Source organism: Corella eumyota, chromosome 2 (assembly GCF_963082875.1).
Source record: "Corella eumyota chromosome 2, kaCorEumy4.1, whole genome shotgun sequence".
Taxonomy (NCBI): Eukaryota; Metazoa; Chordata; class Ascidiacea; order Phlebobranchia; family Corellidae; genus Corella; species Corella eumyota.
In genome coordinates, this window is record NC_137491.1 from 2,105,901 (window position 1) to 2,123,342 (window position 17,442).

The 17,442-nt window shown below is 27.8% G+C and overlaps 1 protein-coding gene across 2 annotated transcripts; it reads right to left on the bottom strand.

Moving 5' to 3' along the window:
- Window positions 1-338: 338 nt before the first annotated feature.
- Window positions 339-14,480, bottom strand: LOC145742728 (neural cell adhesion molecule 1-like). 2 transcript variants are annotated; one of them, XM_082560516.1, is made up of 16 exons: window positions 14,463-14,480; window positions 10,665-10,778; window positions 9,574-9,647; window positions 8,727-8,818; window positions 8,118-8,254; window positions 7,599-7,713; window positions 7,062-7,264; window positions 6,770-6,805; window positions 5,097-5,224; window positions 4,409-4,541; window positions 3,198-3,311; window positions 2,754-2,945; window positions 2,272-2,491; window positions 1,461-1,576; window positions 1,156-1,321; window positions 339-985 (listed from the first exon to the last, which is right to left on the bottom strand). In XM_082560516.1, exons 2-16 carry the CDS (start codon window positions 10,711-10,713, stop codon window positions 844-846), a joined length of 1,917 nt encoding a protein of 638 aa, XP_082416642.1. In that variant the 5' UTR covers window positions 10,714-10,778; window positions 14,463-14,480; the 3' UTR covers window positions 339-843. The 2 variants fall into 2 exon arrangements, with proteins under 2 accessions (XP_082416642.1, XP_082416643.1); XM_082560517.1 differs by lacking the exon at window positions 6,770-6,805.
- Window positions 14,481-17,442: the final 2,962 nt, after the last annotated feature.

Below are 17,442 nucleotides of genomic sequence, written 5' to 3' on the forward strand. Positions count from 1 at the left end.
TTTGTATCACTTTATCCTCAGAAAAAAAACTGTCGTTTCAGGCTTATTTTTAAAGTTATTTGTTTACATAATATATGTCACAACTGTTAAACTGCCTAAAACACCTTATTTCTATTTAAGTTATTAAATTTTTATTATAAGGAAGCTGAATGTATTTAAAAAATATGTTAAACCTATATCACAAGGAATACATTTTAGTTTATCTTACTTTTTACTAATTAAATCGTATTTACTTATATACTAACGGCTAAAAAAACGCCTTACCATTTCAACTTAACAGACTTTTTGGGTTTTGCAATAAAGTTTTAAGTTAAAATACCTTATGAACAATATAAGATGTACAAGTTTTGGTTTATTAAGCTTCAAAAACACGAAACAAGTCTGCTGATATTGAAAACACTGGTTCAATACACCATAACAAATTCAAAATTACCAATTAAAAATCTACAAAATAAAGCATTTTTAAGCTAATGATGTTCAGCAGCACACGCGAATAGGCAACTAAGCATTAATACAAACAAAAACTTTACAAATTTGGTCTTAAAAAATTGCGTTACAAGCCCATCACTAAAAACAAACTAAAACACATAAAAATATTTACAAATATACAGAGCTAACAGCATTGGAGTATGGTAACCTTACTTAATTCCTTCCAAAAGTTTAAAAAAAAGCTAAAATCAGGTAAAATATTTTCTTTAATTGATATAAAAGTCAAAACATACACTTTATTTTAGAAAAACAAAACCAAAATCTTAAAATTAAATCAAAAGATTTATAAAGTTCCAGCCCTTGCTCAATTTTTTTTAAAAACTAGTTTTTTCTTCGAATAAAAGTTTTACTGAATCAGGTAGACACTTTATCTGCAACTTTTTCTAAAGTGTCGCCTTTTCCAGAGTCTTTATCAGAATTTTCAACTTTTTCCGGATTCGTCTTTTTCTCTCCTGTTTCTTCAGATTTTACTTCCTCAACTTCTGGTGTTTTTTCCCTAGAAAAAAGCAACAATTTTATAACTTATGCTTGAATAAAAAAACTACAAAAACAATCATTTTTTATCTGTGCATAGTGGTACAAGTTGTTTGATTAGAAAGTTATTATTTAAATAGAGAATTCCGTTAATTTTGTCAAAAGAATTGCGAAATTTTTAAAAATATTTACTTTTCTTCATTTTCCTCTTCCTCATCTTTTAATTCTTCTTTGTTTCCACGACAACACTGACTACTGAAGCGTATCTTGAGTTTGTTTTTCTTTTCACTTTTTGCCTTTTCTTCTTCCTTGTCTTCTTCCCCTTCTTCCTTTTTCTCTTCTTCTTCAGATGTCTCGCCTGAAAATTAAAAGAGATTAAATAAAAATTTGTTAATTTAAAATTAAAAACGTTTTCAATAATTTAAATTTGAGTTTGCTACAATTTTATTTCAAAACAATAAATAAAACTTGAATTAATGTGAAAAACTTTAACTTACTTGCAGATTTATCCTGTTCAGCAGGTTGTTCTTCGGCATCGGTGAGTTTTTGTTTCTCCTCTGATGTTCCGTCTTCTTTTACTTCCTTGACTTGATCAACTTCGTCATTTTGGCTGCTACAAAATAAATAAGTAGAGTTAAGACCCGTTACATATAACATGGCCCATGGCCTAACAGAATTTTAATGATATATTTATTTGATATGTATTCTATTCGTTTTTTAAATCTGTTGCTTTCAGAAGTTGCAACACCCACAAAAACACATTCTAATCCAATAAAAAAATATACATCAATAACATTGGCATTTTAAATAAAGAAAACTGCTGTTTGTGGTGCATAAGTTACCTTTAGCAAGGATTTGTTGCATATAATCCTATATCACAACAGTTTAAATGCAAAATGAGGCAGAAATTTTTTTTTTGTATATATCTTTATCCTCGATGTGGAAAAGTCGAATGCGCGACTTAAACATAGAGTATCATCAGTTACTCCGACCCAGTCTCGAGTTGCCTGTGGCAGTTTGGGATATTATAAAATATAATTGCCCGATAATTATGCTGCTGATTAAGTGCTGGCTCAGCAGGAGTTCATACCGTTTATACCGCCTTACTCAAGGGCGCTACAGCATAAGATCAGGGGGGATTGAACACACGACCTAATGTGTGGTGTAGCAATTGTTCTTACAACTACACCACGCTGCCGGCTTTGACTAATCCTTAAAAATTATCACAAAAGGTCGTTACCGCGTTAAGAATTGTTTTTAAATTTTGTCCCTAATTTTTTAAAGTTTTACAATTAAAAGCAAAATTACATTGGTTTGTCGTTGTCATTTCCAACACATGGTGATACCGTAAAACATCCAGTTGGACAAATGGTGCAACCTTTTTCTGCTTCAGTGGGACTTGTGACATCAGACGACTTACTTCTTCTCGTTAGAGCGAAAAACACAATCAAAAATACGATGACTAAGATGATCATGATTGCTATGACAACGCCAACTATCATTCCGGTGTTTACATTTTCCATAACAGCTAAAAAACAAATTTAAAACGATTAAAAAATAGGTATAAATATCAATTTGCAGATGCTACCCTTAACATTTAGGGTAATTGTAAAACACTATGTAAAATAACGGTTTAATTCTAAACAATAAACGCCCTGAAATTGTACAAAGTTAGATCATTTTTTACATTAAAATATCATTCTTTTAAGAGGTGTAAGTGTAACTATAAGACATTGAATAACAGACGGTTGAAAGTATAAGTAATTATTAGTAAAAAGTCGAATACTTACGGAACTTGACAAGATATTCTTTCTCTGAATCTCCCAAAGTATTCGTAGCAACACATTTAACTTTTTTCTCTTGCCCATCAAAATGTTTGGAGCTAATATTAACAGATGAAATTGTGAGGTCTTCAGCTTTTGTGATTTCTTCTTTAATCATTAATTCTGTGTCGTTCACGTTTTCAACAATCCAAATAAAATCTTGAAATAAAAGTTATATTTTTAAATAAAATAGGCACCAAATAGAAAAAAAATTGCATGTTAAAATTAGATTTAAAAATGTAAAAACTTAATATAAATCCAAAAAAATAGCTTATATTAAAAATATTTTATAACTATAACCTTACTTTAAATATGATAAGCAGGTCAACTAAATATTAAACAAATATACAAACATTTTTGGGCCTTTTTAAAATACTTTTGTTTAACTAAAAATAAAAGTTAAAGTTTTACCAGGTGCTGGATTGCCAGTAGCTTCACAAGCCAAGTTCACAGTCTCCCATCCTTGCTTGATAAAAACTGTTTCTGATTTATTTTCTGAAGCAGTGTTGCTAATCGTGGGAGGGCCTGAAAAATATAAAAGGTTTTAATTATCTGTGTATATTTCTGATTTAAAATTTTTTGAAATTTTTTTAAAAATTTCTGTGTAAAAAATGACAAAGAGAACTATAAACAGTTATAAATATGCTTCACGCATTTCTTTATATTTTTATACACATTAACATATTTTTAAATATAAAATACTCAATTTAAAAAGCATATTTAAGCAGTCTGAATATATATAAAATGTAATTGAAAGGGCCCTATCCTTAAAAGATGATTAAATAACATTAATAGTAAAGAAAGTGATTTGAAAAAACATAAATAATAAAAAAATGTAACATTTTAATATTAATTTTAATACTATCCATAAGTGATGATTTTTAAATTTTACATTAGCCAAGAAATTACGTCATCAATTTAAAACTTTCAACAACCAAATGTACTTCAATGTTAAGTGTTCTTAAAACTTAAACACTTCAGTTAAATGTCTGCCCTCGTTCAAACTTAAAGGGGAACAACAATGCCATCCAATGCTGTAACCAAGACAACCAAAAACTTAAAACCTAATCAGTTATTCTTTGAATTCAGTATTTTAAATGTATAACAATTTCTTATTTTAAGTTATTTTTTTCGCTAAAAAAAATTATTAAAACTTGCTGTTAGTAGTTTCTTCTAGAATATTATTATTATTTTTTTCCATATCACCTTAAGGTGATAGGTTTTATATTTTTATTGGGAAAGAGTGTGCTGTTATGACGTGTTTTGAGCTATCCGTAAACGCCAGGCTCAAGGGCGAATAGTGTGATTTTGGTGCGGCTCGAACCCGAAACCTTTCGGCTCGTAGTCCGACGCCATGGCCGGTTCGCCACACTCCCAGTTCGCCACACTTTTTTTTAGAATATTAATTTGTTAACAGAGATGTTAACTGTAAAATGATATGTATGTTTAATTTATAGACCTTCAAAAACAATTAAAACAAAACTGCTGAATGTGGTGCTCAAATAAATATAAGTTGAAAGTTGCTACCATGTTACAACAATTTAAAATCCCGACTTTAGGACGGATTATTAATAACTTAAATAACTATTGTTTCTTAAAATAAACAAAAAAAATTGATTTACCTTGAACAGAAAGAGTAAAAGATTTCTCCGTTTGGCCTTCTATGTTTCTTATGTTACATGTATATGTTCCAGCGTTGTTATAAGTTACAGATTCGATTGCTAGAATACCTGAACCTACGCCAGTTGCAACGACCTAGTATAAGAAAATCGTTTAAATTTTGGTTAAAATTTTTTTTTTTTTTGCATATATAAATTTATCCTTGATGTGGGAAAGTCGAATGCGCGACTTAAACATAGAGTAACATCAATTTATATTATAATAAGCTAAAACGTTATTAATATTTCGTTTATTGTAAGCAACTATATAGATTTTAATTCTTTGATTAACTTTTAAAGAAGCTTTGTTTAAATAAATTGCACAATTTAAAAAAAAGTAAAATAATTTACAAATAAACAAATACTTTTAAAAAGTTTAAAACCAGCAACATTTATATACAAAAATGTTTTTATAAAACACTTTTAAAAATGTAATCGTTGATTGCAAATTACATTTATTTTATGATTTACTTTTCAAAAGGTTTGATTTACAATAGATTACATATATTGTTTAAAAATAATAAAAAAAATAAATAAAAAAATATAATAAAAAAACGGAGTAATTCACAAAAATGGCAAATATTTTATAAAAAAATTTGGGGTACAAAAGTTGTTCTATAAAATTTCATTAAATATAAAATATTTTCCAAACCTGTTGATTGTTATTAATCCAAACCACTTCAGGACTAGGGACCCCTGTTCCTTCACATTCAAATATTTTAGTTTCACCAATTTTCATAGTTTGAGAATTGTCAGGGAAGCCTACAATAGATGGAAAAGCTAAAACAAAAAACATAAAGAATTAATATCGAGAATAAATGATATTTTAAAAGTTTTATTAAATATTTTTTGAATAATTGAACAAATAATGTTTCAATTAAAACATTGTCTACAAAACTACTTTATGATAACTGTGCAAGTTAACCGGCAGCGTGGTGTAGTGGTAACAACACTTGGTACACCACACATGAGGTCGTGGGTTCCATCCCCACTAATCTCATGCTGTAGCGCCCTTGAGTAATGCGCTATAAACAGTATGAACTCCTACTTAGCCAGCACTTAATCAGCAGCGTAATTATCGGGCAATTATAACCTATAATATCCCAAACTGCAACAGGCAACTCAGGACTAGGTTGGAGTAACTGATGTTACTCTATGTTTAAGTCGCGCATTCGACTTTCCCACATCGAGGATAAAGATATATACAAAAAAGTGATATTATGATTTTAATGCTAAATAAACTAAAAAGTAATTTTGTTTTAGTATTTGTAAAAATGAGTTACATGTGTTTGTGCATTTTTTAATAAAATAAAACGTTTTTTTTTTACTTTTTTTAAATTCTATTGTTATTTTTTTAAATTAAAAATTTTGAGAAATTAAATAACTCCTTAATTTTTAGCAAAATTGACTAATTAGTGTAGTTCAAAAACATAGTAGAAATTTTTTAATTCAAGTAAAACTTAAGCCAAGTCTATTGTTACAGAACAATGGAGTTCATTATTAGGTCACGCAGTCCGCGCAATTAACTACAAAATAATTCCAATTGTTAACAACAAAGGAGCATTGTCTAGCGCGCCACGTGATAAAAGATCAATTATTTGCGCGTGAATAAATTAGGCCAAATAAGAATTAAAACTAATCCCTAATCGTTAACTTAAATTTTATTGTCTTGCGTATTGGAAAAATCAAATATTGAAAATTTGAAAACGTCATTACCAAATAGTCGTTATAATTAAGTCATATTATTATGTCATTTAAAATATGTGTAAATATAAATATTTAAATTTATTAAACATTTTTTAATAAAACAATTTAAATAAAAAATTTAAAAAAAATTAAAAATCTAGCAAAAAATTTTTATGGATAATTGTGTTATCTTGTAGTTTATCTTTTAATAATACGTAAAAAAACATTTACAAAATTTTTGGCATTTTTTTCCTAAAATCAGTTAAATTTGTATTGCTTTAGCTTTAGTTGGTGATATAGTACGCGATCAAATATAATAAGTAAAAAAAACTTTAGGGCACAAAACTTTTTTCAAAAATCTAGCGTAACTGAAAATATTATTGATGTGATATTTTAAATTAAATATTGTTTTTCAGACTTAAAATTGGTATTTATTTTGCTGATTTAGATTATGGTTTTTATTAAAATACGCTATTAAATATTACATTAAATAATACAAATTTTATTGCGTTTTATTGCGCAATTTTTTTATTATTTTTTAAATTTTTAAATTTTTTAAATTTTTTTGCGCAAATTTGTTACTAACTAAACCTAACGTTATGGTATGTTAATAAGTATATTAGTAAAAGGTATTCTTACCCTGCATGGTCGTTGTCTGCGGTACGGTAGTTGGTACTAAAGCAAGTTAAATGTGGGGTTAGTAAAGTAAAAAACTAACACCATTTAACCAATAATTACTTGTGTTAATCTAAAAATATCACCCTAAGCCTACCACTATAAAAAGACCATATTACAACCAGTACTACAAACCAATACTATTACAACCAGCAGTCTATTACCAGTCATAACTATTCTAATAGCATTTACGACTAAAAATGGTATTTTTCTTACTATTAACACCCCTTATAAATTGTATAAAGCATTAACAAACCTGTAACTTTAAGATAAGTATCAGAAGTTATTGTATTTCCAAGTGCATCAATCACCACGCATGTAAACTTCCTGTTGTTGTTTCTCCTTGCGTCAGGTTGGATCGTAAGTGGTAGAATGGCATCGTAAAGACCAGTGACGTTGTTAGTCAATGTTTCGACTTTAAAACTGTCCGGTATAACTTGATCTCCGAGTTCAGTCACCCTTTAAAGAAATTAAGAAAAATTCAGTCACCCTTTAAACGATTTTAAGCCATCTCTTGACAACTATTATTTAACGTAATATAAAAATGTTGAAATAGGCATGTAGCGGGAATCGATACATAGACATCATAAAGTTTTACATATTTGCATTACCAACCCCCTATTGCCGTATAATTGCTGTTGTTTCTTTGAGTTATTACAACGGATTTAATACTGCGAATTAGGCCGGCGTATAAATAAATCCAAGACCGACTTTTAAAAAAAAAAAAACTGTTTTTTAACAAATTGTGAAAACGTTACTAAAAATAAAATAGAAATATAGAAAAAGTTCTTACCACGACATTTGAAAGTCTTTACTCGCTCCTTGGGCAGTGCATTCAGCTAATGTTAAAGGGTCGTTTCTTCCGTCATCAATAGTTTCAATGGAAAAGGCTTTGACTGTTGGGGTGGCTACAAAATACATTTTTATTAAATATAAATACATAAAATTTACACACAAATAGGTCTGAATAAAAATACCAATTCTTTATATAACTTTTGGGAAATAACTATACGTAGAAAGGAATGCCGTTTAGTAGTTAATATATCTCAAAAAGTAACATTTTTAAAACATATAATTTAGTAAACTTAAACTTATGTAAATTGCTTCTAAACCAGAAACAACTTTGAGTCAATTTTACAAAAATTTACTTTTTTAGTTATATATATTAACTAAAAAGCATTCATTTGTAGATGCAGTTATTTTAACAAATGTATTAAGAGTGTATTTGTTTAAACCAATTCGTCTTCAATATAAATAAACAACAAAAGCGCTTCTTAATAGAAGAAAGTATTTACGCAAAGTGTTTACTCACCTAGCACAACTAAGTTACTGACTCTTGGCGTCGATGCTTTGCTGGTAGTTAGTGTACAAACGTAAACACCGCTGTCAGAGAATTCTAGGTCGCCCAAAGTTAATTCGTAATTCGTTGCATTAATTTCAGTTCGACCTCTGTAACATATTAAGTAGAAATATAAAAAAAATATTTAAAATTTTTTGTGTATAAATTTATCCTCGATGTGGAAAGGTTGAACAACCCAAACATAGAGTAACATTAGTTACCCCGACCCAGTCTTGAGTTGCCTTCGGCAGTTTAGGATAATATCGATTATAATTGCCAAATAATTAAGCTGCTGATTAAGTTTTTTTTTTAGTATATATCTTTATCCTCGATGTGGGAAAGTCGAATGTGCGACTTAAACATAGAGTAACATCAGTTTCCCCGGCCCAGTCTCGAGGCCCCTTTGGTAGTTTAGGATATTATTGATTATAATTGCCAGATCATTTAGCTGCTGATTACATTAAATTTTACAACAAATATATTCAATTCCGTCAAAAAAAACAATCATTTTACAATATGTAACTAAATTGTACTAAACGGATTATCGTACTTGATATCAAATCAATAACTGTTATAACTTACTTATAATTTCCATGATAAATTGTCATGTCCCCTCCTTTGATGGCGACGTCATTTGCATCATGTTTCCATAACAACGAAAATACAAACTCGCCCTGAAAAACAAAAACAGTCGTTAGCCTGCGAACGGTTGAACTGGCTACGTTTATTTAGGCACTAACCGAGTGTTTTGATTGGAACTGCAAGTGTCATTTTACTTAAACCACTAATAGGGCTATGAGTAACGGTTGCATAAATTTATAAACCCAATTTACCTTTTAAAGTAAACAGTTTTGCTTAAGAGGCTACAAAAGCTTTTAACGCTATCTTGTATATACTTAATAACGGTGCGTTAGTTTAATTAATAGAAATCTTATACAAACAAATTTTGTCGTTAAGTTTTTAAAATTACTATTGTGTGTATAGTTAAACCGTATTTTTTTTAATAGTAGGCTATAATTACAAGTAATACTGCGCCAACTTTAGTCCTAATATGTGGCAGTTTGCAATTTTATTTGTTTTTTGGACCTGTACATTTTAAACTGTGTTTAGAAGTGGAAACTAAAGCCTACAGCTCCTATGATAACTTTTTCAATACTTTAATTTAACCAATATTGTTGGACTATACATTTTACAGTTTTAAATGGTTTTAGATATAATCTGCTGTTAAGCAAAACGTTATAGGTTCGATCCCCACTGGTCGTAGCCCTGCTATGAACGATACAAACCCCTGTAAACCTCAAAACCAATCTGCAGATTAATTATCGGCCAACAGTTTTTATAATATTTTAAACTAAAGGCTACTTAAGACTGGGTCGAGGTAACAAAATGTCATCCTAGTAAAAAATAATAAATTAGACGAAATAATTACCTCTGTGACGTTGATATTGCAAGGTAAAACAACTTTGCCCGAAAGTCCTGCCTTAATAGGTTGCTGGCCGTTAGCTGAAAAATAACAGAAAATAAGAAAATTGTAAAATTAAAATTAATTTTGAAAATACACCGTATATTCCTTACAAAAGTTAAGCATGTATAGGTAGATATATACGTAATATATTGATATAGGCAATATAGATTTTAGTGATGTTATAATTTAAAAGCAGTGTGGCTATTATAAAAAAATGTATCTTAAAATTAAAAATTTTCTACTATTGACAAACGAGTTATCTGACAGATTTATGTCACTGAGTGATAGTTATGTCTGATAATGCGATTTCGGTAATATATTTTTCGCGTTCTTAAATAGAGAAATAACGCAATAATATATCGGAAAATCAATTTAAGGTTTTTTCCCACAGATTTGGGTATGGTGTCCCGTTGTTTTAAAAACAGCGGGATTTTAACTCGATTATTTTAAATGTAAAATTTATTAAAATGTGTTGGTTGAAATTATTAAATTGAGTGTCCAGTTTTTTCGCTTTTAAAAATGTATTTTTTGTTTGTTAATAAATTGTGAATTTAATTTTTTAAATTTCGTAATACTTTTAATTTGATTTCTGTTAATGGTATATTTATTTCTAAAAAAAATGTATATTATATTAGTAATACCGAAAAATGCAAAAAATATTTATATTAAATATAATTGACGTTTATTTTATAGTATATAATGTGCCAATAATATTTTGTTAATTATATATTTTGCCTAAAAATTGTTTTACATATTTACCATCTTGTAATTGCAAGTTTAAAATTTTTATAATTTTTGAGAACTCTTTAATAAAAAATTAATAAAATTATATTTAATCTATTGATATCTAAATCTGATGGAAATATAATCTGATTATGAACGTCAGATCGTACGAATTAATCAATTACAATTAGATTTAAACAAATAAAAATACATTTTAATATCTGTATTAACAGATTAAATTTTTAAATAAAATCATAATTAGATCACCAGTTGAAAATTTTTGACTTAAATTACAAAATATTTAAAACATTTTTTTAGATAATATTTCCTACCTTGCAAAATTGAAACGAACAAAAATGGAATTATAATTTTCAAATTCATTTTCTTGATTTCCAAATTTGTCGAACTTCAAAGAATAATTTTAAACTTAAAACACACTAAAAATCCTAAATATAATAATGATTAAAAAAATCGTGAAAAGCAAATTTTGATTAGTAGTTTATATTATTATGTGATTTAATTTATATATTTCATCCAATACATTAAAACCGATATTGCAAAATATTTAAAAAAATAGCAACTTTTAGCCATTTACAAATGTTGACTCCCTTAACGCTTTGACCCCCTCAACCCTTAAATGTTGACCCTTAATAATTTAAAATCTAAAAATTAAATATATAACTCCATTTTTTGCGCAACTTTGAATTATTTTTTATCGTAATAATTTTCTTTAAATTCTAAAGAAATATTCAAAAGCAGTCAGTAATTTTGCACTACAACTAAACTCTAATTTTTCCTGAAGACTAAAAGACAACCCAGAAGAGAACCCCTGTTGTTTAAATGAAAACATAAACCACTAAAACCAAAATCTTCAATTTTCCCTTTTTCTTATTACGTCATCTGCCCAGCGAGCGACCTAAATTCACTTTGCGCGCCATTATGACGTACAGTCACGTGGGATGTGACGTCATTGAGTCACCTATTGACCAGTTTGGTACAAAACGAGTTATATAGGTGAAGTGGTCAATAAACGATTTTTATAAATCGATTTTTTGCGCGCGATTTGAAGTAAATTCAAAATAAAAAAATTTAAAAATCCAAATTTAAATGGAATACAAAAATAGTTTAACGCATTTACAAATAGTTTGCAAATATTAAAAACAATTTTAAGTATATTAGATGTTTTATTATGTTAATAAACGCCTTTGATTATTTATCTGTATGGCATTCCAAATTAAAAAATTTAAGACCAATTTTACTGATAAATAATTTACTTAAATCTATTAAGAACATATTAAATTAATAATTTAAAAATGTACAAATTCCACTAATTTAAATTTTTAATAATGCAATGCGATTTAAACCATTGCCAAAATTTTTAAATATTCGCAATCGAAAAAGCAGTGAATTCAGTAAACAAGATATAGAATTACAATTCTTTAAACTAGGTTAATTATTTGACGTTTATTTTATTGTATTTTTTTTCGTTAGATAATGATCTTTGAATTGAGGTTAAATCATTAAAAAAATGCCATAAAAATTAATTCTAAAAGCGCACGCGCGAAATTTAAATCCCTATATGTTTTTGACATAATTATTAAATAAATATTATTGGTAAATATAGAAATCTTTAAGCTATTTAATTTTTACTTTTTATTGTAAATTATACAAACATTTTTGGTATATTTTTTACTTTGCAACTTGAGACTGGGTCGGAGTAACTGATGTTATTCTATGTTTAGGTCGCGCATTCGACTTTTCCACATCGAGAATAAAGATATATACAAAAAAAATATTATAAGTACAGAATTTTGGCACTACAAAAAATATGCGCTAAAAACTTAGATTCTTTTTAATTAAAATCCTATTTTTTTCACCAATTGCTAACCAATGCATATTTACACACACTTAACAATAGGCCTACAAAATTATTTTTAATTTAAATTTTTTAATAGCACAATATATTATATCACAACATGTGCGATTTATGTAAAACTGTGAGGCAAATAATAACACAAGCTGCGCGGTATTGTTCAAAACTGCAAGTGATAACATCTAATTGGGGCAGCAAAACAGTAAAAGCTTGCTGTTAGCTATTTAGTTAATAGACAAATCAGGATTTAAACACCTGATTATATAAGCTTTTATTGTTTTAACTCTGCGCCACTTTTTAAACTCAACTTTATTAAGTCTTTACTAATCTGTTAGTTTAAAAGATGTATTCGGTTCATAATCTTTTAATTAAGTTTATTTTTGCGCTAATGTACTTTATGTTAGAAGTTGGAAATTTCGGTCGCCATTTTTTCATAGATATAAAAGATATTTTATTTTATTTAAATTGTAAAATAAATTTAAAATAATGCAAACTTTAAAATGATGATAAAAAATACAAATAATTGTAAAGTTTTTAGGTATTTTTTGAAATTCAACTTTATCTTATATCTTTTATAAAGAGCTAAAAGTAAAAACTCATTTTTATAAAAAAAAACTGATTTAAAAAAAATAAATCTTAAAAAACATTTTTCTGCTAAAAAAATATGGAACTTTTTCATTTTATTTAACGTCATATCATAAAGAAAAAAGACTAATGCTGTTTTTCCATATAAAACCCATATAACCCTTCGTAATTCACGAATTCTGTAAACGCCATCATCTCAACACTGTTTTTTACCTTACTGAAATACACCCGCACAATCTAACTCAAATTTTCAATGCACTACTTCAAAACACTAAACTCTACTTAAGTGTACTTCATAGCTAAGCCAGGCGACTATATAGTTGAAAACAACTTTGTTTTAATACGTACTGACTTAGTTGAATATACTTTATAATCTAGTTTGATGATTTTATTGATTTTTAAAGTATAAAGGTTATAAAATCTACAATATAACTTAAAATTTTATTAGTAATTTCAATATACATAACGTTTTTAAATTAGGATTTTCGGTGTATATTTTAAATACATCTTTCTTAATTTTCGTTTAAAAAATGCAGTTTATTTTTGAATTTTATTTTGGTGGGATATTAATAATTAAACAATAAAAAAATTAATAAGTTTTTACTATCTTTAAAAGTGGTTTAAATTTAAACATGATTTATCTAAAATACACAAAATTTATTTGAGGACAAACGTAAATTACGTCATATTTGTTTACGCACACGCACAACAACTGGATATGCAGCCACTTGTAAATTTAAAAAAAAATAAATGACGTAGTTTCAAAACTAAAAAAAACAATCATTATTAATGTTTTAAACGCTATTATAATTGTGTAGCTATAAAAAAATATTATACTATCATAAAGTGTACAAATTATTAATTTATTTAAAATTAAATAATAATTTTTACACATTTTTCTACTAAAAATAAAAACGCATTTTTTGCTAATTTTTTTTAATGAGTTTTTACTTAATGATAAATGCCTAAAATTTGCAGAACGTTAAAATAATATTTTCGTTTTAGCGAAGGTAGTTTTTGCAGAAGCGGACTTGGTAAATTAAATTTGAATCTCTTTTAGGCCACTGGAACTGGGATGTTGCTTCTGTCTGGCCTCGCATAGGTTTATTACTCTAAAACATAGTAAAATATACTAACTCTAAATTTGTAAGTTTTATAACTGCAATTCTGTTAATTTTTAAGCTACCTAAAAGAAGAACTGCTCTAAAAATAACAAATAAGTTAATACCATAATTTCTTATATGCTAATAATTAATTTAAATTGTAGTTTAATAAGTGTTTGTTTTAGTTTATTGGCTAGCCTGACTGTCTGTAGTAGTTTACAGTGTTTGAATTACGTATTCCAGTGTTTTAAACTTTAAAATTTAACGCGAAAACAGTTTTTAAAAACGTTTTAAAAAAATATAAATTTTGCATAATGTAAACTTAACGGTAATGCAAAATTATTAACTTACTAGTTGATAGCTCTACGTTCGGCATTTAATTCTCATGGTGGCAATTTGCAAATAAATATTAATTTACCGCGCATCTCAAACCGCAGTTTTATATATTTTGTAGACCTACATTTGGACATACATATATCGCCTACTAAACTCCTTTATATTTAGATAAATAAAAAACAATAATATTAACCTATCACTTTAACGTAACTAATAAAAAGCAATTTTTTTACCTGTTGTTTTACAGTTGGAAGTTTAGTAAAATTCGAGGTCTGTATATCGACCCATCTTTTAAGAATATGATGACGGTCGATATAATCAGTTTTCATTTGTGATGTTTCCGTTGGTCGCTCACGATGATAGTTTAAGGGTTGGGGACCAATTGGCACCGCGTTTACAGAGTGAATATTCTTAAACGTAAAAGATTTAAAAATTTAAAACCATTTGCTAAATTACAAATCTTGCTAAAGTTCGCTTGGGAGTTAATGAGGACAACAAATGTTACTCTTGTTTAGGCAGTTAAGTCGCTACACAAGGTCCTGCGTTAGATTCCCGTTGCTCTTATGCAGTAGCGCCCTTAAGTAAGGCGCTATAAATGGTATAAATTCCTGCTTAGCCAACACTTAATCAGCAGCTTATAATTATCGGACAATTATATTCTATAATATCCAAAACTGCCAAAGGCCACTCAAGACTGGGTCAGGGTAACTGATGTTACTCTATGTTTGGGTCGTGAAGTCGAACCTCCCAAATCGAGGATTACGTTAAGTTAGTCAAATTATCGTGCCAGGTCTATTAGTTTTTAATAAGTTTTACTAAAAACGAACTAACTTTATTACCATATTGTTCTTTAACTCCCTAATACGGCGTTGGTAAGCGTCGAGTGTCAGTTTAGGGGATTTTTCCCCGAAAGAAGCTTGAGCTATACTTTTCGGAAATTTTTTCTCGGTTCGATGAAAAATCTGACATAATTAAAATATAAAGTTAAAATTAAACTTAAAAGTTAGTATTTTAACTATTTAGAATCGTTAATACACGTACAAAATAATAAATCTTTGAACTTTATCTTTGAAAGTCAATTATTGTTACTGTATTTTAACAGTAAGCAACTTATATAAATACTTTTATTTTAGCTATAAACTTAAATTTTAAACTTTACCTTAAATTCATTTTAAGCATTTTTTACTACTTTTGTAAACAAATAAAAACAAAAAACACGTGTTAAGTGTTGCCAGATTATTTCACCAATGTCAAGTTTATTTAAATCGGGCATACATTATTTTTTGACCAAAATATTTATTTAAACAGCAAAATTTTACACATCTATGCTTAATTACAAATGCTTATTGTAGCAGTTTTACCTCAGACGGCGGTGTTAGTTCTAAACCAGTCTTAGCTCCAATTAATTTATTGCAACTTCCAAAGCCGAAACTATCGTAATAAGAAGTCGTATTCAGGCCCTTCAAAATAATTGTAAATTGTAAGTTGCAGCAGATATTAGTTAAACTACTTTACTAACTAAAAGTTTATAATAAATATAACAATTTTAATTTGAAAAATGTAACAATAGGTTAGCAATTAGAACTTTTAATACTCTCCTATTTATACAAACTTTTTTTAGCCTAAAATAAAAAAACTAAAAGATAATACAGAAATAAGATCTAACCCTATCATTTCCAAGTACAACACTGGTACCAGCAACATTAGTTGTGTCAACTCGAGGACGATTTAAAGCCATTTTTTTATCAATTTTTTTAAAGCATAATATTTTCTTTAATTTATTTATACAAAAAACATAATAAAAAAAAGTTAAACAATTTTAAAGCCTATTGATTACTTAACAATTAAAGGAACAATATACCTTGTTTAACAACAATTCAATAAACTTTGACTTAATAATTAAAAAAGTTAATTCACAAAAAAATTAAAAAAATTGTCACCAACTAAATGACTTGTAGTTCAATTTCGTGTAATTTTAGGTTAGTTTTTAGGTATTTTAGGGCTGTCTGTTAATAAAAAGTGCACGTCCCTAACTAAGGAAGTCAAAAAAATTAAATAAACTCAATAATTTTACCGGTAAAGTTAAGAAAAGCTTCTTAAAATCAAATAAAATGTCAGGCGAATCCCCAAACGTAGGAAGCACAATGACTGCCACTCGAGAAACAACACCTCGTAGAAGAAGGAGAAGAAGAAACAGGGCAGTGTAAGTATTTTATTAAACGTTTATAAACACTAGCGACCTGTTTGGGTTACCTATTTTATGTGTATGCTTATTAAAAAGTACAAAGATATATTTTTAAGCAGTTGTTAACTTGGTAAAGTGTTAGAAACCAACTAAACACTTGAAAAAAATGTTGTTGATTTTGTTAAGCAAGTTTGTAGTGTGTAAATGAAAAACTAGGCCATATATTTATCTAACTCTTCTTAAATTTTACTAAGTTCTTGAACATTATATATTCCTTATACTAAATAAATAAAACCAATTCAACTAATCAAGTAGTATTACGAAATAAACACTTCATGTCGCTACAGTGCGACGTTGCTACGAAAATAAATCTTGTCCCGACTTGATATTAAATTACAATGGAATTGTTTATCGGTGATTTCTATAGCAGCACTGAGTTTTATTTTAGTACATTACGTTGTGTAGTAGAAGTCTTATAAAGTAACAGAAAATAATTCAATTTAAACTTAGCAATACAAGTTATTTTTAGAAGCTTCTACTAGAAAATAACTAAAATTAAATCTAATTTTAACAATGACTAAATATATCTTATTTAGATAATAAAAAAGGTATTTTAGTCACTTTTTAGAAGATTAAAAAGCTTGTTTAATTGCCTGTTTTTATAATTTATAATAGCAAATTAAATTAAGAAACAAATTTGTAGATTTTTGAAACAGTTTGAGTCGCTAGATATATTAAAAAGTTGAATTACTTAACTTTTTGTTCATTTAAAAAAAAAACAACTTGTTATACAATTTAGAACTACTTTTTTTATATATCTTTATCCTTAATGTGGGAAAGTCGAATGCGCGACTTAAACATAGAGTAACATTAGTTACTCAGAGTCTCGAGTTACCTGTGGCAGTTTGCGATATTATAGATTATAATTGTCCGATAATTATGCTGCTGATCAAGTGCTGACTCAGCGGGAGTTCGTACCGTTTATAGGGCCTTACTCACGGGCGCTAAAGCATGAGATCAGTGGAGAT

Excerpts from the sequence above, each read along its gene's own strand:
- LOC145742728 (XM_082560516.1), bottom strand. The coding sequence starts at position 10,713 with ATGAATTTGAAAATTATAATTCCATTTTTGTTCGTTTCAATTTTGCAA. Across the intron at positions 8,255-8,726 it reads ATTTATCATGGAAATTATAA|AGGTCGAACTGAAATTAATG; the intron begins GTAAGTTATAAC and ends AATATGTTACAG. Across the intron at positions 986-1,155 it reads GAAGAGGAAAATGAAGAAAA|GGAAAAAACACCAGAAGTTG; the intron begins GTAAATATTTTT and ends GCTTTTTTCTAG.